Consider the following 25,209-nt stretch of genomic DNA (forward strand, 5'->3'; position numbering starts at 1 on the left):
CTCCTTGGCTTCCACAACGGATGGAAAAGAGACTAGTGACGGTAAGGCAGAGAGGCAACTATGGACAGACGAAGAATAAAAGGAGACTACGGAAGAACAACGTGCAAAAAATTCAACCTGATCCAAACCAAACATGGATTTCATGCAGTTCAATCCACACTTTTGGCAAGTCCTCCAAGTATAGTTGGAGAGTTTTAAATTTTTAACTGTCAAATACACTTTTAAATGTGACCAAATTTCACCGATTAATCATACTTTTAGAGCTTTGCTGATTAACTTCAATCAAACGAGAAACTCTCGGGCTGATGCTTGCCGATTAATCTCGATCTGTCGATCTCGATGTGAAGATAGTAGCTGCTAGTGCTGTTCTAGCCATAGCAACGAGTGTGATTCCACTGACAAGCAGCAGCTTAACAAGGTAGTTGGGGGATCACTGCCAAAATAATGTGGTTGTTTGCCAGGCAAGTTGCGTAGAAAAAGTGGTCCAATGGCAGATCCAAAGGGGCCAACATAGAGGGACGGGTTAGAACCGTCCACTGAGCAGTCTTGTAAACATCATTTCCTATGCGAACAAGCCCAAATGCGCATTTACAACATATGACAAAGCTCTCAAGGGAGGCGCTAAAGTATTACCCTGGCTCCTAGATTCTTTCCCTTTGTATCAGCTTCCAAAGCACAAGCTCATAATTGATTTAAATGAGATCGCCAAATGAAACCAATGAGTTCAAATGCTGCTCAGTTCTGACACTGACCATGGAATTTAAATTTGCGTCCAAAGAAACGGCTCAAAGTGTGATCACGTTAAGATCATCATCTTGCACAAGCATACCAACAAGGCCAACGGCACAGTACACAAGGACATCTTACATTATGGAAGAACAAAAGCTGCAGCAGAGATTCCAATTTGCAAAGACAGGTAAAGTGCGAGACCGATGTTTCAGTTCATCCTTTCCAGACTCCATTCGCAGCAAAGAAGCATAATTATATCTAAGAATCACCATCAGATACAAGAGACCCAAAGAAAAAAGCCTGCCTGCCAAATCTTTAAACAGTGTAACCATAACAAAGCTGCAAGAAGTATGCGCATGCAAGGGGCAGACAGGCACCAACATGCAGATCTACTAGGGGCAACTTGTAAAATTTCAGAAAGACCATGCCATCCCATCAAACGTGACTAGAATGTGTCAAACGGCAAGAAAGAAAGAAACCAAAACCAGGCGATTCCATTCAATTATTCCCAGTGCATTACTGTCACAACCATTATGTTACAAGACATGCGGAAAACTCTTCGGAGAGGCACATCGCACGTCAAACACCATATGATTAGCTTGATAGCTTCCACTACGAAGTAGAAACAGCTGCACCTTCCAACTATGGATTAAATTAACATGAAGGCTGAATGTTGAAAAGAAGCTACAAACTTCGGTAGTCGATTACAGTGACTTCATCCTCTGGGGCGTCAAGGTCTTGATAACTGTATTAACAAGATCAGAAAGGGTAGGGGAGTTACAGAAATGGTATACCTCGTGAAATTTAATAAGCTGATCAATTGAAACAAGTGAGCTTCAAGCAAGCGAGGTATGATAAAGAAGAAAAAAAAAATTGATCCATTACCTTCGGATGCGCCGTGGGTCCTGCCTCAGACCAGGAGGGGCAGTAAGCATGGGAGCTGGACCAACAACTGGAGGCCCTGAACGCCCTTTCCTACCTCGGGGACCCCCATTTCCCTCATAAGAACCTGGGCCACCTTGATCTCGAAACATCCTCATTGCAACCTCAGGTGGGGCAGGAACAAAAGGACCAAGAGGTCTGCAAAAACACATAATTACAAGATGTAAACAAAATAATCAGTGCTTCAATTGGATTAATCAACAACCTAAATTGTAGAAAATAGAAAGCAGCGGACATACCCAGCACCAGGGACAGGCATCAGGACGGGCGGAGGCAGAGGCATACCACGCATTCCAGGACCACCATAAGATTCATATCTTGGAGAATCAGGATTTTCCCCATCCCTTGATGGCGAATTCTCATCCCTATCGTACCTTTCTCCTCCATTAGCCCTATCATATTCTCTCCGACTCCCACGATCATCCCTTAAGCGCCCCATCAAATCTGTGCCAGGCTTCCGTCTTTGTAATTTTTCTTTCTGCACAAGCAGGGAGACAGCAAAACTATTAATTTGATAAGAATTGCAACTTGTTACGCCAATCATCATCTTCTAATGGTCATTTTGCATCAAAATGAGCACAAATTTGGATAAAGTTAAAATGGATGGTCCTATTCAGCATGAAGCAGCACTGCAAAGAATGAGTTAAATCAGGAAAAGAACGAAGATATTATTTTAAGATAGCAAAAAGAATTCATGTGACATGATGATTAGATCATATCCACCAAACCATTCCTACCAGTCCAGATTGTTGAAGAACAGGGGTACCACCAGGTGCATCTGGATCACTGCAATGCCAAACATGATCAACCATCAGTCAGCCTGAACCTGAACAGGGACCCTTGTACACATTAAACACCTACAGGTAAAAGAGAATTACTTCATGTAGTTCTGAAAATAGAGGTCTTCCCGCACTTTGGAGGTCAGTTCCATTACAAGTTCAGGGTGCTTTAATTTTAGATGTTTATGCACAAATTCTGCAGCATGGAAGAGTTTGGTGCAGCCTTTGGCTCCACATCCATATTTCCAACCATATTTCTCATCTCTTATTTTTCTAACAAAAGGATCCAAGGCCTCAACAGCAGCAGCATCAATCTTATCCTTCGCTGTCATTATTTCAAGTGGATCCTGCCTCTCCAATCTACCCTGCCAGCAAGTGTCGAGCTTCTTTTCCCATTCTGATCCTGATGGTGCATTTGTTTCATTATAGCTCTTATTCTCTGCTCTTACATGCCTCAGCCCCTTAGGCTCACTAGTTTCAGTCATACCATAGTAATCTAAACCATGGATTCTCCATAGATATGTAATAAGAGTATCTAGTAGCTCAACACCTTCTAGTCCTTTGACGGTTGATAGTCCACGTATAATTACAATAGGGCCCATGGATCCACCATGAGATTTATCAACATCCAGCTTGTCTTGATCCACGCTACTAAGAACGTTATCTTCAATGCCTTTTTCAGCATCAAGCTTCCGTACAAGTGCCTGTGCTTGTTCAACATCCATATGAATCCTTCTTGGCTCAGCACTAACTGGGTGAGCCTTTGGTGCAGCTGAAAGAAGCTCATTTTCTCTGGCAGGACCTCTCCCATGACGCCTTCTTTTACCAGTGGCATCTGCTTCATCCTCTGAATTTGGTTCACTTCCCGGTCCAGGTTTACTTGATAAAGCAGTGACTCCGGGGCCACTGACCCCACAACAAGAGGAAGCCAAGTGTTATCACAGCAGAAATTTATCCATAAAAAGGAAAAGAAAAAACATGAATATCTTACAGATCCACAGTTCCCCTCTGCAAATCCAACAGAAACTCCTTCGCAAGAGCCCTTGCATTTTCATTTCTCCTGATACATAAAGAACCCTCTTCAGAAAACCACCTTTTCTGTTAAATTGAATATGCCATCTCATACTTTTACACTAAGATTGGATTAAAATATGCAATTCAGGCAACCAGGCAATGGATGAAAGATAAGCAAGACAAGCTTATGATATTTTCTTCACTTCTATTTCAATATCATGAAACTACTGAGAACTACACTGCACCAATTTATAGTCTCTCATAACTGTGTAAGTGAAGAAAAATTATTCAACAAAGTATACACTTTTTTTTTTCCTTACACAAACCTTGAAGATCAGATAGTAGTTTTACACTGGCACAAACCTAACGAGTATCATAACAATGGTCCTCAGAAAGTCACATTTTCAACAAATGTTAACATTGAGATCATGTTCAGTTCCTGAGATAAACTAGAGAAAAGAAAAAAATAACCCTACAATCAAAATACAGGAAAAGGGAGCTAACCTTTCAATGACTGTCAGTAGATTGGTTGGATGATACTTGTCCCTCAGCCTATGCTTTTGCATAATGATAAGCCCATCAGGAATGCAGAAGTTGAATATTGAGAAAATGTAACCACAATGTATTAAGTGAATACCATTCTTCATCCTTGTGAGCATCAAAGAATGACCGCTTTTGAGTTGCAATATACTCTGACCTGTATTCTGCATACCTAGTTGAATTACAACAATGTATTAGTTACAAGTCACAGTAAAAAATAACATCTCGGAGTTTTAAACGGCAAGGTTTTTCTCGGGTATAATACCGCAAACTTGATAAAAACAGAAAATGGGAGAAAAATAAAACAAGTGAGAAACTAATAACACAAACATCACAAGATAAGTAGATTTGCAACAAATAAAAAATATAAAATGAAAAAAAAAAACTGTTTGGCATTGAAGAAACTGAAAAAAAATGAGAAAAGTGAACAAAAAAAAAAGCGAAAAAAGCGTTTTTTAAAGTTTTAAACGTCCATTTAATTGATCGCGTTTTTTCGAAAAAAATGCGTTTTTTTTTTACTATGGACTTACAACCTATGTCACATGGATGACGAGTGTGGGTGCTGGTGTCGGTGCAGGATGCGGCAAGGTAAAAAAAAAATTAGGTGCGGGTGCAGCAAGAGCATATGAATATATATATATGTGTGTGTGTGTGTGTGTGTGTGTGTGTGTGTGTGTGTTATTTGTTATAAGTAATTTTATTTGTCTATATCTTTAAACTTTTTTTGTATCAAGGTTACCTTGAATCGAGATTTGATATATCAATGAATACTCGGCCAAAACATTTTTCAAAACAGCCAAAACTCATTTGACGCCGTGTTGGGCCGCACTAACACCAGCACCCGCGCCGATGCAGGTGCGCCACCATAGTTGGCACACCCGTGTGACTTAGGTTGCAACTCCTATGAAACAGCATGAAAAGGAGGTTTTTTGGCAGCTAAGTGTTTATGTTGCAAATATGAGCAACTCAGTACCTCCTCTCTGCTTCAGCAGGCAGTATATCATCTTCAAGCTCTTGAATGAATTGCTTATACGTCATCAAGCCTTCCCTGGAAGCAACAATGAAATTATAGCCACACGCTACAAAAAACATATTTATAGTTTCCAATACACAGAATGACCATCAAAGCACCAAAATCATAGTATTGGCCTACTATGCAGTGTCTTCAATACTGATGCAAATGCCCAAAAGCCTAGGAAACCTGTGTATATTGTGAATACAAATGTTTGGGCCACTACTGACAACCACAAAGATCCACTAAACACTCAATTATCCACGTATATGTAATGATGATTCTTAAAGCCAATGGACCCTACTCATACACCTGGTTTTTAAGTCCACAATAGGTGAGACTAAGGCCTGGTCTACCTCAATTTGGTCATGGTATTCGATCAGTCGCTCTGAGGTTAGTTCTGATTTAACTTTGTGGGCCACTTATCAGAAGCTGGATTTTGAAAGCCCATGACCATCCCTTCCATATTTATTTACCTATCTATGGAGATTAATTGTTTTCCCGTATACATAAGGCAAGATCAGAATCAGCTGTTTTAACACTTAGAGCATCCGTCAAAGATAAGCTGAAGAATGTATCATTTAGCAACAACGACGTGGATTTGAGAAAGACACATGCTCCACACTCCACAGCTTTTGGAAACTTAGCATAAACAAAATAGAACACTTAAGTTTACAAACACGCCTTGACAACCTTTACAGTCAATCTAGACGAAGAGTTTGCTAATTAGGCCCCAGTCAGCCTAGTCACTGACCAGCAGACTAGTCCTCGACCATCTAGTCAGCTGGGCCATGATTCATGAACTAGTCCCTACTAGTCGTTCACTGATTAGTAGTTTTTTGAGTCACCACTTGGACCAACATGAACAGACTAGTCCTTTTAGGGCTCTGACTGACCCCTGTATGACTTCAAATTTTGACAACTTAGATGACAACTTAACAACTAACCTCAGCCTCAGTTCATCAAGAGATGGGAGTAAAAAGGGTGCTATCATCAAGAGATGGGAGTAAAAAAGGGTGCTAATGAGCATGCAAACAGACAATACAGACAACAGATACCCAAATTCCACATCTCAAATGCTCATAAGGCTTTGAGAACAGAAGAAACCAATAAGTACCCAAAGCAGGCCACAATTACATTTTAGATCTGCACAAATTAGGGACAAGCAAAAGAGATGCTATGGCCTTCTTTGTGTGCTATTCTGAAGAAATTTGAGGTGTCTAAGACTCTGAACATGCTTCATATGCTCACAGGACATGCATAATGAGTCTCTATTTCCTGCTTGAAGGGGGCAGAATAGGACAGCAAAAGAATATTCTTCCAGAGTTCATCACCCACAAAAGGTACCACATAATTTTCATGCAATTATTGATCATGTCTGACAAGTAACATCTGGACTATTACTGGCACACTTAACCTGACTAAAAGAAAAAAGCAACCAACATCTTCTCAATGAATCTATATTTTTCAGAAAAAGGAAATTATGAAAAAATTACATGCCCATATAATCTGAAGCATCTGATAAGGACCAAAAACAAACCCAGCATGTGTAATAAAAGCCCTAGGACAGTCTACAGGCACAAACAAGCCAATTTTGGATAAGACTCGTACTAGTTTAGACAGCTGAAGTGACTTCAAGTTTCAAAGCATATTGACTAACAATTACAATGACTGCATATTGATATGCAATAAAAAAAATGCGCTGAAGAAACTAGACGGATTTCCATAGCACCAAGGGTCCAGGAATTCAAACCTTTGTGTGCCATCACCTAGGTGCGGATCAGACCAATCTGCAAGGAAGGTATAAATAAATAATAAAATAAATAAACAAATATATGGCCTCAGAAAAAAAGGCATGCACCAAGAATAATTAGACATCCACTACAATTTGCTGTTCATCTCAAGGATTGCTGAACACTAAAACCATAAATATTTTAGAAACCAATTTCCTAACTGACATGGCATAGGAACAGAAGAAGAACCAATTCAAGGGCCATTAAGTCACCATGATATTATGCTGGTTAGGCTATATATGAAGAAATGAGAAAAAAAAGAGAGGAAATGAGACGAGAAGAAAAAGGAAGCAAAAGGAGGGGAAAAGGAAAGAGAACAATGAGTTTCCATTAAACTTTCTTGCATAAATCATGGAAAAGAATAATAAAATTGCTTTCAGGAAGGCAATGAAGGGTATATCTAAAGTTCTAAACATTGTAACGGGACATGGGACCTTGAAAATAAAAAACACCGACTTTCTAAGATCCTCTAGTTGTTCCCCTTCAAGTTAGAGAAAAAATCTCTATCATCCCCAAATTGTAACCCAGTTTCCACTTTCCAGTAACCTCCATTTTTACACCCTTTTAGTCATCTATCTGCCAGTTAATAAAATAGACACTTGTATATGCCAACTGCAAAGTTGTAACTCAGAAGGACAATACATAAGGAAGTTATAAAACAAATGTGGTTAGTTAAAAGAACACGGTTTGTTTCAGGATAACAGGAACTTATAAGAGCATTTGATAATCTCCTAATTAAGCTATACAGAAATCACACAGATCTAAACTAGAGTCTTCATGTTTGAGGATAGACAGAATCCCAGGCACACCCATCCCTCTCACACAAAAACACATTCACACAAACACATTTTTACTCCCAGACAACGTAAATTGTGAAACTAAACTGAAAAAGAGGACCTATAATCAGGATCCTTTGTTTGGTTTGGTAGGGCCTGGATTTTGGCTTGGAACTACTGCCACAACAGCAAATTGCTGCTGCGAGGCTCTTACATGCATCCAAAACAGGGTAGATTGTAAATTATGAAAATGGAAAAGTGGATAATGGGATTTACTAACATCTATTTTTTAAATAAAAAATAACAAACAAAACAGTATTAACCTTGATAACCACCAGAGCGCCGGCCATGAGCCCTTTCATCATGATATCCAGGTCTTCCTCCCATTGCACCTCTGTCATATCCTGCCATATAATCATAACCAAATCTGCAAGATATTATAGGCAAAAGTCACAAAACAATTGACAAGGGGAAAAGATGAAAATATGCACTATATGTATCTTAAGTTCTTAACTGGTAACAAAAAAAAAATTATCACAATGATTAGATGGATGAAAAGCATGAAAAAAGGAAAGATCCAACAATACGTGTATAACTCATGAAGAGATTTAACAAGTTGGCCTACCCATAAGACATTCTTTATTTGATGAACTCAGAAAGAGCTAATAGTGAAGATTAGTTAGAATGCATTTGGTTCCCCAGATTCTCTAGTTGCAGCCAGCACAGGGCCTAAAATGGTCATGGTACACATAACTACATTCCCAAATCAACAGACCTCTTTATAGCTTTGAAGACTTAGGCTGTATGGTACCAGTAAATAACAAGGAATCCTAAAATCAAGCCAATACATATTACTATTATTAAAACACCAACTCATCAGCAATTTGAAAATTCAAAATCCCTGTTCCATGTGACACAAGTGCAGGATAACATGCTGGTCCATTTATAGTTGGAAGAGTTGCCTCAACGACACATTTCTTGATATTCTATGTTCATAGGTTTGCAGCTAAATAGGATTTATTTTCTGAAAAAGAAGAAAAAAACTAGAACATCCTAAAACTAGCTAAATCTAAAACCAAAAAATGAAGCCTAGTGCTAGCATGTGTAGGACACAAGACATCAAGCCCAGATCTAGCTAAGTTAGAGTCTTAACCATCATGGTCAGTTCGGGTCTAACACATGATATGTTCTAGGCTTCTAGCCAAGCCAAGTCTGAGGTTGAATGCCTCAAGTTCCCTGGCCAGATTTGGATTTGATTGAACAAGAGGATGAAAGAAGGAGGAGGAGGAATAAAAAGGGAAAAGAAGAAGAGCAGGATGCAGAAGAAAGGGAGGTTTCTATTGGTTGAGACTTGAGACAAAACTTCTTTAAAATTTGCCTAAGTATATTTTTGACTTTTTTCATATATCTAACTACAAGTGCATTTCAATCACATGGTCAGCCAAAACCCCCAAGACGACACAGTTCATCCTGGATTATGCACCCACAGCTGCATCACCTCGTGCCAACATGGATCCTTCTTCCATTTAGGAGAATCCACATACTATCGCCATAAATCCCTAAATAATAGAGATTGAATTTTTAGAAAACTAAGCAAATCAACACTCCATGTTTCTACAAGAAGTTGCCAAACCTTCATTTTTTTCGTAAGGCAGCTGTAACTCAAAATTATCACGTCTATGTAACTGGGTTGGAATCACGCCATATTGCCAAAAATTCACTAAATGTTCTGGTTCGTCCATGTGGTGATCAACCACATCGGCAGTGACATGGTCAACCACAAACTAAAGCAATGTCACGTTATAAGCAAAGCCCTAAAAGCGCCCACAAAGCATAGGGTTGTGCTCATGACGTTGCTTCACTTTGTGTTATTCCTTACAGAAGATCATGCTAATTTTGCCGCTCGAGTATGGTCGGTAACAGAGTTCAATCAGATGCTTCCCTTTGCTTTACCGAACCCAATAGCTGCTCCATCACCAAATGACGCAGACTTTCTCTCCATCGGGACGTGGAAAAACTTTTACAGTCTAGGGCACAAAATTTTCGCCAGACTCTCAAGGAGTAAATAACTAATCGTTTTCTAGTTTTACTTACCACATGTTCTTAAAGTGAAAAAAAAGCTCAACTTTCTCATTATTATGACAAATGAGTGAAAAAAGTAACCGCATAACAATGAAAATCAGTAAAGAGTCGTGAACCAACAAAGGACCATGCTGCACTACATAGTAAAGAAATAGCAGGAAAAAAAAACACAGAATAAATCCGTGGTTTCCTTGAAATTGAGCTCAGATAGCAGCGTTGTCTAATGAGGAATCAGGAAAAAAAAAAATTAAAAAGTCGGACAACCTGCAGGCGCTTGTTCTTACCTAGGGCTACCTCGGCGATGATCATACCCGTCATCCCTCCGAGTCCTTTTGAAAGAAGGAGGAGAATGGCGAGAAGGAGAGGGCCGCCGATCCCGAGGTACATATGGAGGAGGACTGGGGCTGCTTCGCCGCCTGTACTCCCTCTCGCGGTCTCTCGATGAGCCAGCACCGGTGGCCGAAGGCGACCTGTTCCTCTCGTAGTAATCACCGCGCCGATTAGACACCCTTTCATCCCGCTCGTCCCTCCTCTCTCTGGAGTCCCTATCCCTCTTCCTCGTCGATTCTTCCGCCGTCTTTTCCTTCCGCTCCGGTGGCTTCTCCCGCCTCCGATCCAGGTTTTCAGGGGGCGCATCCATGACCTCCGCCATCGAAGCAGCTATCCAGGAGACCGAAACCCTAACGACTGACCGAAACCACCGAGATCGAAGGCAGGGGCAAAAATACTAAGACCTCACGCTTCGAGTCCCTTCTTCAATCAAGAGCAAAGGGAAATGCTTCTCAACTAGCGTTTTGGAGAGCTCCCCTCTTCTCCTACTCCCTGGCCGTCGCCACCGCCGTCACAGTCTTCTCTTCTTCAGCTGCCCGAGCGCATGAAATGTCCAGCAGCTCGACAGACCCCTCTCTTCCTCTCTCTCTCTCTCTCTGACTCAGCGTGGGAAGACAGGATATGACATAACTGACCTCAAATTCATAGATCGGATCCTTAAAGTGATACCCGACAGGTAGTTAGTATCCGGTCTCAAACAGGCAGAGCCCGGAACCGGAACCAGGTCGTAAGATCGACCCTGAAATCGGCCCCATAACTTTCGTCATATAATTTTATTTTATTAGATTTATATATTTTTTAAATTTTATTATATCCAAGTCTCAGCCAGGCCTGGGCTTGGGCCTTAAGCTGCCGAGGACTTCGGATCGGGTCGGCTAGATGTCCAGCGCCATTCCACCATGGATCGTAAGCTTAAGCTTGGAGAAACCAGGCATCACCGTATGAATCACAAGTGTAAAGGGGGAGTGATTTCATTCAGTTCAGACCCAAATCAGATCTCGTCAGTGTCAACAACTATCCACACCATTCTATAGCATTTAATTTCACATAAATCGAATCAAGGACTCACCTTCTACTAATTGTTGATCCTGATCCAACCATCTTAGCAAAAAAGGCTTAGAGCATATCTCATTTTGATTTTATGAGTCAAAGCATAACAATTGAACAAAGAATATGTATTTGAATTAGGTGGCTCACATTCAAGAGGTCTGATGTTTGAACTTCAAGGTTATTGTCATGCTCTAATGTGTTCCGTAATAATCACGACAACCAAGTTGAAAGATGAATCATAAGCCTACACCTTGAGGGTCCGTCTGATGGTAGGGAAGAATTTATCGTCATAAATTTACCATGATAAATTTTTTTGAAAAAATTTACAGGATGAAATTTCACCCGCCTGTACACATTTCACCTGTTTCCCCCCTTTCACCCAGGCAATCAAACGGGCCTTGAAGGTGTTATGCTGAAAATGATTTTTCCAAAGTAAACATTAAAAAAGATATTTATGCTTGATTTACATTAATGAAAACATCTTTTAGATGAAGCACAACTCTAAGACTGAAGTACAGCACCATCACAGCCCGATACTCTAAAAGCAAGAAGGAAGAAGGCTTCATCAGACCCATTTTTTGTGAGCAATGCCGTTTTGACGGCAAAAACCAATCCCAAAGCCTACGCACAACCTCTTCCCCACTATTGAAGCATATCCACACCTTAAATTACCAATCTTTTCATCTCCCTATATTAGGTTCGAGCTGTTTTAAACAAATGAATGAATTTGTGATTGCTATAAGAAGCGCTCTCGAGAACCCAGCCTCTTATCTAGAGTGGACAGAGCTCTTGGTTACCAGAAGATTCCAGATAAATAAGACGCAGCTTGATCCTTGAGATGATCTTATTTAGAAGATTCAACATGGGTGCCTGCGGTCATGACAAACGCAACCTCATCACCAAGCTCTCTCATTCAACTGAAAAGAGTTGGATTTCTAGTAGCATTTCTGAAGAATATGGTGGATTCTTGATCCCTGTGAGGACTGCTTCTGAAAGGTAATGAAACAGATTCAGCAGCATCCACGAACAAAAATAAAGCTAAATTTGAGCTTGAGAGAAATAATTTCCTCATTTCTTATCACAGAGAGAAACATGGCTGCAACAGAACTTCGTGGAAAGAGCAGGCTGGCAGGCAGAATTGTAAAGCACAATCTCATGATTCCGGAGGACTTTCAGAACAGCATTTACATAGATTGCTGAGCAAAAAAACCGTAAGTAATATACACTCAGAGGCTAAAACCTAAAGGAGACACATAATTAGAACTTAGAGCAAACTAATCATACAAAAAATTGAATACAATACATCCGGCACATCATCACTCATCACTTGCATCACCCACACAAAAACCCTTTTGCAGGTCATGAGGCAGCAGTCGTGCACAGAATACACCGCATCCCTGGTGCACTGGATCGAGTGTCATCATCATCTTCATCTGATTCTGAAGCGTAGGATGATGAACCAGTTCTTTTAATGTCTGAGCTCAAAGCATCTGTGGCGCTTGCTAAGCACGTGATATGATATGCATGGCAACAGAAGAAAGCCACGACAGAAACATTTTGAATGATGAATGGATCGAAGCACATGCAGCATCTTCCACCAGCCCTCATTTTAGACTTCACTCCCACTGCCTTCACACTATCAGTTTTACCGGCAGACCTTAACGATGAAGAGTTTTGTCTCTCAGATTGTGCTTCATCCTCTTCGCTGCTGATGCAGATTGCATGTCGAGCTTCATTATAATATTTCACCAGCAGGTTAACACAGTCCGCCTGCAAAAGACAAGATAGAGATCCAGTTTCCTCGGCAGAGCAATTCTGGTGAGACCAAAACAAGTATCAGAGAGTATAAACATACATACCTTAAGGATGTCATTGCAACCATGCCTCAAAGATGTCTCTGTCCGATAATCGGTGATAATTTTAACAAGGAGATCCCGAAGCCTGTAGGTGAAAATAAATCACTTCCAGCAGTTTGGTAAAAATCCACACTAGTACATCAAAAGTTCTAGTAAGAACTAAGATCCCAATATATGTTCGTGGACAAACTAATATACATCTAACTACAACAAAACGTCACGTACCAAACACAAGAGCTGACCCAGAATTGTTTCATCGAATGTAACATAGACAGACAACAAAAATGTGGAGAAAAGGAGATGACTGTTCTAGGATAGAAATTTCATAAGTTTAACCAGCCAAGTATTGCAAAAAAGAACATACAGAGAAAAAAGAAGGGCGAGCTAAAAATATGTAAGTAGGTATCATACAGATTAAGAAAAGGTGTGCAGTGAAAATGAAACAATCAAAATGAGCAAAGTGAAACAGTATGGGCATTGTCCTACATCAACGAAGTCAACATGCACTTTACAAATGACAAGAAGAGCAGAAGCATGCTTTACAACAACAACCTGGGGATGAGCATCCCTTGTGGAACCATGTTCACAATATACAGTGGATCCAGATTACCAACAGTGTGCTCCAACAACTTGGCCACCTGTTTATTGCGAAAAAATTGTCAAAATGCAACCAGTGGTAATACATAAAAATCTGACAGATCTATTATGCTCACTCACCATTTCAGGTTTGGAAAGACTCTGCTTAATCAACTCTTCCCACAATTCATTATCATTCTGCAACGTGACAAACTCTATGGCCTGCAATAGATGCAACCATCAGCAGAAAACAAGTAAATAGTGCAGCAAGTCGAACATACATGACTGCAAAGTTTCCACTTCTTAACAGATATCGAGAGGAAAAGGCTCACCCCTTTCATGTCTTCCAATTTATTAATTAGTACTGACAATGCTCGTTTTGGAACTCCCATCCTTCCAAGGATGAAAACTTGCTCTCTTAGAAGATTTTTCTTCACACATACTTCTTGTGCCTGTCATCATGGACCTGAATCAGTTCCAAATACACTGAACGCAGCAAATGCAACTCTATAAACCTAAGGTTAGACCTTGTCAAGTCGATAATGTTGGCTGCTACGGAGGAAGGGAAGCAACATACGTGGTTCATATTCTGCATAAAGCTCAACCTGTGAAGTTTTATGCAAAGTAGTTATAGTTAGCCCAAAGGCTGAAACTAACAGACTAACAGTAATAGCTGAAAAGCTTATGAAACTTGGAACAGCAAAAAACTTTGAGGTGATGTCCCTCTAATACATAGAAATACAAGCTTGGAGCTTGCCAAAAGATCAGTCATAAGAAAAGAACTATGCAGCAAAGTATATATCGACAGAAAAAAAAAATGATGAAATCTAAAAGATATATACATGGTATATAAATTAACAGTCATTTAGCCTTAGGGCTAGTGACCTCAATATTTTGTTTACTTTGAGATCGCTTAACCATTACTTGCCCAGTACCAGCCAAAATTCTACTTGAACTTTAGTAGCATCTTGAGTTCAGGTAACAAGTAATACACATCAAGATCGCCTAGGACATTGATCTATTTTTTGCTTCTTTCTGTTGTTTAAATTGTGAAGGAGAAATCAGAGTCTAGCAACCTTTTACCACAAAACCCAGCTATCCATCATTAAGGAAACTATTTACTCCTCCATCTTGCATTCTTCACAAGCCTGTGAAGCAACGCTGCCCAAACTCAAATGAATTTAATAAGTTATATAACATTTGCCAGACTTTTGAACAGCTCATGTTATCATTCTTCCCCTCTTTCAAAGCAGGGTGCTTTATGAGCAAAAACAAAAGCAGATGCTATTGAAAATAAACACAGGAACTAATTTAACAAAATAAAATTGAATAACAGAAAGAGAAAAAAGTTACCTGAAGGTCATGGAAATCCTTTCCAGCATTAGGATCAACCTCAAATAAAGAGTGTAGATATAAATGAATGAAATATCTGTAGTCAGCCTTGTTTTTAGAGTCCATTAACTGTGACATCACTTCAAAAGGAGAAATTGTAGCTCGACGCTGGATGAATAGGGTGACTGATCGTTTAGCATCCAGTTCCATCAAGTAGACCACCTATCACATGAACAGGGAACCATCTGAACTCATGGGCATATATATGTGCCAGGTTGGGAAACTGAAATCTATGACACGAGGTAGCTAATATCAAAATTCAAAAGGATGTTATTGGTAGTATAATAACAAGGAAAGTTTTATTGAAGCTTCTTCATCTTCCTTAAAAGGTATCATGAATATAGATATCTCAAGCAGTTATTTTGAGAATTTTGTCAGGGGGAGGGAGAGAGAGAGAGAGGCACACAAACATGAAGTGGAAAAGATATGATGTCATCTCATTAAGACCACTTCACGCAAGAAGAGTCAAGTAGAAAACCAAATTAATGCAAATAAAGAAAATTTTCATTAAATAAAATTCAACAGCAGGAAACCAGGATCATAGAAGCCAAATATCTTTTCTCTCTCATAATTTTAGAAAGGTCCCTAAGATGAAGCCAATCACATAGAATTAATACCAAGATGAACATAGCAGAAAATCTGTTTAAGGCATAAAAGAAAAATAATATCAAAGAAAATAAAATCAAAACGAACAAAATAACCATGTCCAGAAGGGTAGAACTCAGAGCAGATTGGAATAGTAGAGAAAAAACCTCAGGCGGTAGGCGGTATTAATCTATAAGGGAATAATTTATACCTTATCATGAACAGCATCTTGTAAGTTATGCCTCTTGATGAATTCAAATATTTCTGGTTTCTTTAGCTGCAAGAAGAAAATTGAGGTTAGACGCATGAAAAAAACATGCAAAACCTATCAAGGGTGTACATGGCATCATATTGTGTGGATTTGATGGGCAGAGATGACTGACGTTCCTTACCTCTGCATACAACCCAAGAGCTTTCTCATACTTTTTATCGACAACATATAACTCAGCCAATGCCTGATTAAAAAAATTGGGAATAAGGCAATGAAAATTAAAGTGGAAAAAAAGGAAAAAGAAAGAAATGGAAAAAAATAATTCAAGCCTCATGAATATACCTCCTTTAGTGTTTCAGTTACTGATGGAGATTTAAGCTGAGGTTCAATAGCAGAGATAACAGGCATGGCAGAATATATGTTTGATGGCCATGATTTAACAGTTGATAGAAGCTCTTTGTGAAAAGAAGGATTTGTTGCAAGTGATACAAGTGCCACCTGTATATTATAATGGCTCTCAATAAAGTGTATCATACAATCAGCAGTCCAACCATAAATCATGAATTAAACAGTACATTCACAAACCTCATAGGCAGTATCACGAAGTTGTGGATTACTTGTGGGTATATACGGCACCAAGACAGGGAGTTGCCGAAGATGAGCAAAATGGAAAACCCATCTGGGAGAGAAAGTCTATTAACTAAAAGGAAAAACAAACATCTGGTTCTAGAAAATTCACACCATGATGGAATAAATGTTACCTCTCCCATGATGATGTGGATCCTCGCAACAACTTTGGGCATAATGAAGCAGCTTCGGCATATTTTCTTTCCAAAATTAGATGATCAAGATACGTAGCTCCAACCTGAATATGTAATGGTATAATAAAGTCTAACGTGTTGGATTAAGAAAGAGAAAACAGAAAAAGAATCCCAGTTACGAAGTCACCATCTAATAACTATCTCTAATGAACGTATCTTTTTGAGCCATTTGATCCAGGACAGACACCTGATCCAACTAGTTCCTACTTGGGCAGACAAGACAGGCTGTGGAATGCTCTAAACTGAGACATACCAACCTGTTGACCGCCCCTTTAACCACCTGACACAAATGGCAGGTCAAGTTTGGAGGGATGCAGGTTGACCGCTACCAAACTTTATTATCCTTGCCTAGCTGATTGCTATGTAATGAAGAAAAAAGTGACATGTAAATGAAATCTCATACAATATTCATCTAATCAAATTCAACCTTTCAGAATTTTCTATATAATGAAGATGAAAAGGATGAAATATAACAAATCTCATACAATATCCAACTAATCATATTCAACCTGTGTGGATACACAAAAAAGAAGGAAATATGCAATAACTCACCTCATCAAGGAGCTCTGTACGACCTTGCCCTGCTTCTACTGCAGCCAAAGCTTTTTCATGCCAACCACGTTGAAGAAGCCAAGAAATGTGATCTTCAGCATCCCTAAGAAATAGATGAAACCATACCATTTCTCTTAAAAATAAAAATCATGCATGGTCACCAATTGTAATGTGATCTGGAAATATTTCTTCCATTTTGAGCATCAACCAAATTAAAATTTCAAATAGCACTCAGCAACTTGGTAAAGCCACATCATGGATAACACAGGATCATTTTCAATTCTTTGTGTTAAACACTATGCTGGTTCTACCTAGTTCAAACCAGTCTGGCATCCGAACTTAACCCACAGACCACAGCTAAGACATGCTCCACTCCTTAATCACTTCCGTCCCGGCAATTAGCAGGCACCAATCATTTTCCTACTACACTTTTGAAGAGCATCAACATGATTGGGCATTGGGCCAATCCCATCCCAGGTGCATCCCCACCTAAATGTATAATAACATGCATATAAAGACAAAAAATAAACATGTAAATACATATGCACGTTGTGCCTCAGAAGCCACATATGTAAACAAATAGTATTCATTAGCTTTATCGGCAGACATGGAAAAAATAGTTACATTTCACCTCAGACTCAATGTATTAGGCTATTAGCGACTATACAAAACTTGTGAACAAGTACATTTTTTTGAGAGCAGAAAGCATCTTATGAAATGTCTAAAACACAACCACCATTGTTGTCAAGGAGAAATCAAATTATTTGAATGTCCCTGTGAAATATTTTAAACCTTAAGGTAAAGCCTAAAACCTAGTAATGCAGCTTGTAGGTTGTTGAGGAAATGCAGTATATGTCCTTACCCTTAAAGAGCAAGTGCTTTGTACACTTAAGGGAACTCACAAAGCGAATCTCTTAACAATGAAGAAATGCAGTATATGTCCATAATTCATATGTCTAGCCCCAAGACTCAGGGATCCTTATTAGAAAAAGAAATGTGATTTTCTCCCGTTGATGTAATGACCTCTTTCCATGATTCAAAAACATGTGAGAATAGCCCCCCAATGGATGCTAGCACTTGCAGAATTTTGTAACTCAATAATTAAGCATCATTGTTCCATCCGTATGCTGAAGTTGCTAGCTGTCACATGAACATGCCTAGAAAGGTGCTACATCTATGCTCACACTGCTAGACACAGGTGCAGGTGTGGGAAACTTATATTTTGTGTTTTTCTTGTCTATTTTGGTATTATCTTGTATATTTTGTAAATAAAAATATATAGTCCCAAGTTTTTTGAAAATGCTCTGCACCAGTGTCTGCCTGAACCATGTGTCATAGGTTGCACGTCTATCAAAAACACCTCATCATAAACATAGTGCACCACACAATTGAGACAATTTTTCATCCCACAGACAGATCGACAAGTACTACCAAAAAGGTTAATGATAAATCAAAATCTTAAAATAAAGTGATCCACCAATTTTTTCTATTAATTTCAATTTCAGGAAAAAAAAGAAGCAAAAAAAAAAAAGTATAATGCATTTAGAATCATGAGCTCTAACCTTGGTTTCGCAATGACAACATCCTTCGGGGATACTATATAATATAGTGGTTCATCCCCAGCAGCCCATTGTCCACCTGCATAGCTGCTTCCTACAATTGATCACATCGATTAATCAGGAAAGTCCAACCCTGTCAACCACTAAGAGAACCCTACAGTAGTCTCCCAGTGAGAGGAGTTCAAAGCACTACAAAGAGGAGCATGTTTAGAATTTCACTAGGAGCATTGAGGTCAACTAATTGAGAGAAATAAATACCTGAAAAAGGAGCATAGGCAAGTGCATAATCTTTTGCTTTATAATGCTCAAAACCATGTATAGAAAGAGCATCCGTTGCAAGTTCATCATTTTTCCAGGTAACCACCCGCACTTCAGGCCTCTGTGCTGTTCCCTGCTTAACGTAGCATAGATGTTTAACATATATAGATTAGTAACTCCACAAGCCTCAGCAAGAACAATTACTGCAAAAATGTCCTCGTAATTTGTTTTTATAGATGGGCAAGTATCAACCGTGAAGGTTCTATTAATTGCAAGAGACTAAACCATAGAGACCATACAAAACTATGGTATTCTAGGGTAACGTAACTATGAGCTAGTGATAACACATAACTCACTGGATTGACAGCAAAGTCATCCTCATCAGCCAGAGGAGCTACAGACCTGTAGTCTCCAGGAATATATTCCATTAGATCAAATTGGAAAGTAGGACAAATGATTTTATACAAAGTTATTATGAAATATCATTACAACTTTATTTGAGGTTGATATTTGAAAACTAACAGACAGATATTGAAAATGGTGGCATTTAATGAATCCTATTTTACGGGAACTAATACTTTCATCCATCTATTTTGACCACACCTAGGACTCCAAGGCTAGATCTGATATGCCAGTTCGCAGTTCAGCCCCATTTGCTGAAATTTATCATTGAATGATGATTGCCAATATTGGCAATATTTTCCAAAAAAATACGTCTGAAGAGGTATTGAATAAAAGGCCAATATCATTATATTTTCACAGTAACTATCACCATACACTTAGTTGTTAAGACGTCACCTAGACGACGTGTGGTCATGGACAAGGCGTGAGTCCACAGCCCTCGACTAAGTCCATGACTTGACTTAGGCGAGGGGTTTGGTGTTGGCGCCTAGGCTGAACTAGGAGCAGCATGCCTAGTCCATAGAAGGTGACTTTTCACCTTCAAAGTGTTTTCTGTTCAAAGTGTTTGCTATGTGTTTTCAAAGTGTTTACTGTGTGTAGTACATGTTTCAATTTCAAGTGTTCAAAGTGTTTTTCTGTGTCTTCTATCAGTATTTATCTACGAGTTCCATATTTGTTTGTGTATATATTGTAACTTGTTACATCAATGAAAGCTTTTATGATAACTGGTTTCTTCTTCTAACTCTCCATGCTTTGAATGCAATCCTGTCAATTTTGGTAACTGATTTCTTCTTGTATCTCTCCATACGTTGAATGCTATCCCTATATTGTTAATTGTTATCAGCAACGAATCTCCATACACAAAAAACTGTTCAAAGCCTAGCATTTGACCAGAACCTCGCATTTCACTATTTGTCAAATACAACTTGAAAAATCTAAACTAAAGCTATTTGTCAATGCATTAAAACATTTTATTTTGCTGTTTATATCATTATATGTTGATTTTGACTATTCCTAACTTGATAACATGCTAACTTAACACATGAAACATAAAGCTAACATTTGAGAATTAAAAATAACTAAGCAAAATTGCAACGACTTTTGGATGTCTTTTTAGGCTACGCAGTGCCTAGCCGCCTTGACAACTAAGGCCTTACACCGAAAGAATAATTTAGGACTCAACAAACATAGGGAATACTAAGGAGCTTACATTCTGATTTAAAAAAACATATAACTTATAATTTTACATAATTGACCTTGTAATAACGTTCACAGAACACTAACAAACAACAAACTCCTTTATTTTAAATCTTCCTTTTTTTGCTGAATTTTTTTCTGGTTCTTATCAAGTGCTATTAGACAATATAAATATCACAAGAAACAAGATATTGCTAAGACCAACATTGAAGACTCTGATAAAAGGAACAGAAACTGATAGTCTTTCAAGCCCGTGCAAAGTTCCAGCAACCTTGATCAGCAAAATGCACATATCAGCACTAACTGAACCAAACAGAAGTTTTGATACAAGCATTGTCAAATTTTATAGCCATGAAGATCACATTAATACTAGCTTAAACCGAGAAAAATTGTCACCCAACTTACACAAAAGTCATGAAATATCAAAAAGCTAAAACAAGACAGTTTCATTAAAACAAGACAGTTTCATTCTATTGTAGGAATAGGTGATGGAAAAAGACCTGTCGAGGAACAGTAGAGGCACCCTTTTCTCCATTCATTTCTTCTGGAATATATGCTAAAATTACTAAAGCATCACCATAGGGTGCAATTCCAGAAATATAGTAGCTGGCCTGAAACGAAGCTACAATGTCCACCTGCTTTGTACTTGATGATGGGAAGCGACCTTGAGTTGCATTAGATCCCAATGAAATTGTCCTGATAGCAGCAATTTTTACGGTAGTTCCCCATGCAATGACCAAGAGAACATCATCCTAAGTAAAATGTCAGTCGTCAGATATATTATCAAGCTTTGGCATAGGTTCAAACTGACTCACATTCCATTAGCACACCTGCCAAACTAGATGAGGAAGCAGCAATTCAGGACGTGGACTTCCCCGTGGCTTCTCAATAAATGTAATGCGCTGATCGTTTGCCATGTCATAGACCTTCACACCAGCATCATTTGCCCAAGCTATAAGGCTTGTCCTCCATCTTACAGCATGTATTGGACCCTCTCCTGAGTGTAATATCTGTAAGGGTGCATGTTCTAACAATTCAATAATATCATTTTGCAGATACATTTCGCCAACCACTCTTTTCCATACAAAAAAGGAAGCTTAACCTGATCACGATATCCTAGCCATCCCTTTGCATTGAGGAAAAGGTTTCCAGCCAAACCACCAGTAATAAATCTCCGTGATGATTTTCTTGCATAGTCTGGGTCTAATGCAATTGTTTTCATTGGTCTATGGTATTCAAACTTCAACATCTCATCTGTAAACAAGCTATTCACAACAACAGTGCCATCATTTGAGCAGCTTCCAATATATTCACCCTCTGAGTCAAAGCTGAGGTCATTCACGGTAGCAGTATGGGCTGAAAACTCCTTGATCTGCAATGATAAAACTCAGTAACTATAACATCCCAAAAGTATGTGTCATCAAAGGCAGCAGCAAATAGCAAAACATAAACTTACCTTTGCAATCAAAGAATTCCATTTTACCTTTCAAATAAAAATTACAAAAGGTACATTCCAACAGTTAATTTAGTATTCCCTCAAAAAGAGAGACATGATACACCATTAACAACCATGGTCCATATGTTTTCAAATGTGCCACTGCTTTCAAGGATGATAATTATCAACTAGCTTAAATTACCAAAGCACAGTGTCACTCATCAAAATGCTGAGCTACTTTTCACATAGATAAGGAATTTTTGGTACCAAAAAAAGAAGTGACTATGAAGGTTTTGGGAAATTGCCCCCATTTGTTATGGTTCTGTCAATTTCTTCCACATAAACAGAAGGTTTACTTTTGTAACTGTAATAATACACCCAGCACTTTCAGAACATAAGCAGTTATTTTTCCACGCTATTGTACATATAACTACAACATCTTATAAAGCCATTTTTTTTATGTGAGTATGTGAAACAATGTTTTTTTGCACCAGGGTTGAATGCATTTACAAAAGAGCCAAGGTATACTTGGAGCCTAAAGACAAGCATTAGAATCTAGAACTTTTCAATGAAAAATCGCTTCTTGTGGAATGCAATCCAAACATTATGAGGCTATTATGAACTTCAAACTGCCAAAAATGTCTCAGATAGTTGTAACGTAAACTATCTTGTAGAGAAAACTTGGTTAGAAAAAGTCTCTAAACCATGTAAAAGCATTAATAAGTTGGATGTCCAGTTGTCCACCACCAAGGGCACAAGGAAGTTCAGAAACTTCGTAAAAGATATTAGAAGTACTAATTTAATTGCATCATTTGCTAGGTTCCCATATCTCTCAAGTGTGAATGATTCTCTAAACTTACAAGGATAAAATTGCACAAGACTGTGGAAAAAAACAAACATCTAAATAGCAAAATTTGTATGCAGTAAACTTTTTAGGTTCTGCTATTATGCAGAAACATCACCACAATTTGCCCACATTACGATCATCTCTAAAATCATACAAGACCACAGCTTTAAAAACCCTAAGCTAAAACTAATGTCCTAATTGTAATCATAGCATGCTTGTGGTAGGAATATCTTTGAACTTGCATCAAATGTTATCTTTTCTATACCCTAGCATACCTGCTGACCTTCCATTAACCTCCTCTTAGTTCCTAATCTCTTTCTTATAAATAAATACATTGTAGACATGCAAATGTCCACAGTATGATAATGGAATAAGAATAAAACCACCACCGGAGCATGATGGTGATACTTGTCATGAAAAGAAAATTTTCTTTTCCTGATGCTAGGAAGTTGTGGAGTGGTTTGAAACTGTACAATAAGTTATTTGCTCCAAGATTTGCCTATCCAAAACATGATAATGATGTCTCATAAGTCCATTGCTCACACTTAAGAGAGTACATTTTTTTTTCATGTTAATCAAGCTCAATTACCAACAATTTAACAGTTTATAGTAGCACTATAGTTCATCGATTTTGCAAATATGCCATGCAGTTGTATCTGTTTTCACTTATTCTACTTATTGAAATGTTTTCTGCCTTGAAAAACATGGAATTTCACAATTATCAGAAGTTTCAGAGTTAGTCCACATGCCTGTGCTCCGCTATGAAACAAATTGCACCCTTCAACCCACTTCAGCTTACATTCGTTATATCTAAATAATGGTTATGTAAAATAGTTCAATGGAATCCCCACATACGTCACCATTAGGAATGTCAACCAACACAAATCTTGCAATCTGAATAAGGTATAGGAACTTCCATTGACATTTCATAATACCATCAAATGAATGATACACTTCAAGTGGCAATCTTCCAGCAATGAACGAGAACCTGTATAACTTTTAGCAATTTAAAAGTAACTTCAAGTTTTCTCTATTATTCGGGGATGCATGCCGCGACAAGCCCACAGTAGTTTCATGGACTGGTACCATCATGGGGAAAAATATGGATTCTAATAGCTATCTGACCGATAGCAACTATTTCTGAATCACCACGAGGTATCTAATGGTAGCGACTGTTCAAGGGCCTGTTAAGAAGAAAAAGCTCAAATCATTACCAGCAAATGCGATTTTTTTCTACTGCTTCAGATGAAGCGCCCATCAGCCAGGGGAAGCACTCAAGAGAAGTGGTTGGATGTCATCAAGTGACACGCTCAACCAAAAAAAGTAAACAAAGCCATAATCGCCCAGACTGCCGATTCACCAAATTAGCTCTGCGCGAAAATCAACGGAATCCCGGAGCACAATGAAGTGCAGCAGTGAATCTCCCGTTACAATCAATACGTGAAATCCTTCATTTCAAGGAACCATGACGTACATTTTTCCACTCTATTGAACAAAGAGGCCCTATAAATCGATACTAAATATCAGAAGACTGATCCATAATCTAGTTTTCTTTCCTCCTCCTTCATGGTTTACAAACACTTCGTAGAAGTCATATCGAGAAAATTGATCGAAATTAACTGATAAAAAATTGCAACCAATTGCTTACGTAAACGTTGAACAACTAAGAGAAGGAGAATGAGTCACTTGATGAACCTGATTCCCTTGAAAATCCAGTATGTGGACGGCGCCGTCGTGAGTGCCGAGCGCGATCATCCGCTCGGCGACGGCGATCGCGGAGGCGGAATCGGTTGAGAGGAGCGAAGGGATGCTCCCTCCCATCCTCTGATACTTAAGCCTGGGCTCGTCCTCCTCATCCTCCTCCTGCTCCTCTTGCCCTTCGCCGTTGGCGGACGGAGGCTCTCCCTCCTCCTCGACGTCGTCTACCTCTTCGCCTTCCTCCCGCTCGTCGTCGCCGTCCGCGCTCTCGCCGGAAGAAGGCGGGCGAAGACCGCCGTTGGCCGTGGGTTTCCCGGGAGCCATTGGCGCCGGAGGAGGAGAGATCGGCTAAGCTTTTCTCGCCAGTGAAAAGGAAATTGGGCGGTGTTATTATAATTTGATCATGGCCGGCTCTGCAGCTTTTCTGGTTCTTTCCTCGCCTTCGTCCCATTATTAGGCCCCGCCGCTTTTTTCGAGTATTTCCTGAAACAGTCCTTACCGTTTTTCGGATTGATCACACTTTTTCTTCAAGAAAATTTATCAAATACATATATATATATATATATATTTTCTCTATTGGAGGAACAAGGGGGCCGGACCAATTGTTTCAGTTAGAACACTTCCCATTGCCCTTTTATTTTTGATAAACTTTTGTCACCACAAATTCATGTTTTAAAATCAAGGGAACCTTGGTATAATTATTTAACAAACAAGCATAACGATTTTTTGAAAATAAATTCTTTATTCTCAAAGGTAGTTGGTGAGGTTGATGG

The 25,209-nt window shown here is 39.0% G+C and overlaps 2 protein-coding genes across 2 annotated transcripts; both read right to left on the bottom strand.

The window, feature by feature from the left end:
• Positions 1–1,203: 1,203 nt before the first annotated feature.
• Positions 1,204–10,614, bottom strand: LOC116254401 (serrate RNA effector molecule-like). The gene is made up of 12 exons (XM_031629781.2): positions 9,952–10,614; positions 7,909–8,012; positions 6,770–6,806; positions 4,978–5,052; positions 4,102–4,176; positions 3,969–4,016; positions 3,442–3,510; positions 2,550–3,356; positions 2,409–2,457; positions 1,911–2,149; positions 1,615–1,809; positions 1,204–1,474 (listed from the first exon to the last, which is right to left on the bottom strand). Exons 1-12 carry the CDS (start codon positions 10,317–10,319, stop codon positions 1,414–1,416), a joined length of 2,127 nt encoding a protein of 708 aa, XP_031485641.1. The 5' UTR covers positions 10,320–10,614; the 3' UTR covers positions 1,204–1,413.
• A 1,568-nt stretch (positions 10,615–12,182) lies between these two features.
• LOC116254707 (vacuolar protein sorting-associated protein 41 homolog) lies at positions 12,183–24,865 on the bottom strand. Its single transcript, XM_031630252.2, has 19 exons — positions 24,434–24,865; positions 21,559–21,828; positions 21,287–21,466; positions 20,957–21,208; positions 18,858–18,990; positions 18,603–18,693; positions 17,041–17,143; positions 16,429–16,532; positions 16,253–16,346; positions 16,010–16,165; positions 15,849–15,911; positions 15,668–15,733; positions 14,833–15,033; positions 14,007–14,084; positions 13,812–13,931; positions 13,621–13,701; positions 13,456–13,541; positions 12,907–12,988; positions 12,183–12,817 (listed from the first exon to the last, which is right to left on the bottom strand). The coding sequence occupies exons 1-19, from the start codon at positions 24,758–24,760 to the stop codon at positions 12,407–12,409; spliced, it is 2,898 nt and encodes a 965-aa protein (XP_031486112.1). The 5' UTR covers positions 24,761–24,865; the 3' UTR covers positions 12,183–12,406.
• Between the last annotated feature and the right edge of the window lie 344 nt (positions 24,866–25,209).

The sequence above is a fragment of the Nymphaea colorata genome, chromosome 5 (genome assembly GCF_008831285.2).
Source record: "Nymphaea colorata isolate Beijing-Zhang1983 chromosome 5, ASM883128v2, whole genome shotgun sequence".
Classification (NCBI taxonomy): Eukaryota; Viridiplantae; Streptophyta; class Magnoliopsida; order Nymphaeales; family Nymphaeaceae; genus Nymphaea; species Nymphaea colorata.

Coding starts and splice junctions, on each gene's coding strand:
- LOC116254401 (XM_031629781.2), bottom strand. CDS start 10,319: ATGGCGGAGGTCATGGATGCGCCCCCTGAAAACCTGGATCGGAGGCGG. Junction 2,458..2,549: donor TATTTTCAGAACTACATGAA/GTAATTCTCTTT, acceptor TTGGCATTGCAG/TGATCCAGATGCACCTGGTG. Junction 2,150..2,408: donor TTCTTCAACAATCTGGACTG/GTAGGAATGGTT, acceptor CTGCTTGTGCAG/AAAGAAAAATTACAAAGACG.
- LOC116254707 (XM_031630252.2), bottom strand. CDS start 24,760: ATGGCTCCCGGGAAACCCACGGCCAACGGCGGTCTTCGCCCGCCTTCT. Junction 15,912..16,009: donor TAACTGAAACACTAAAGGAG/GTATATTCATGA, acceptor TTTTTTAATCAG/GCATTGGCTGAGTTATATGT. Junction 12,989..13,455: donor CAAGGGATGCTCATCCCCAG/GTTGTTGTTGTA, acceptor TTTCACCTACAG/GCTTCGGGATCTCCTTGTTA.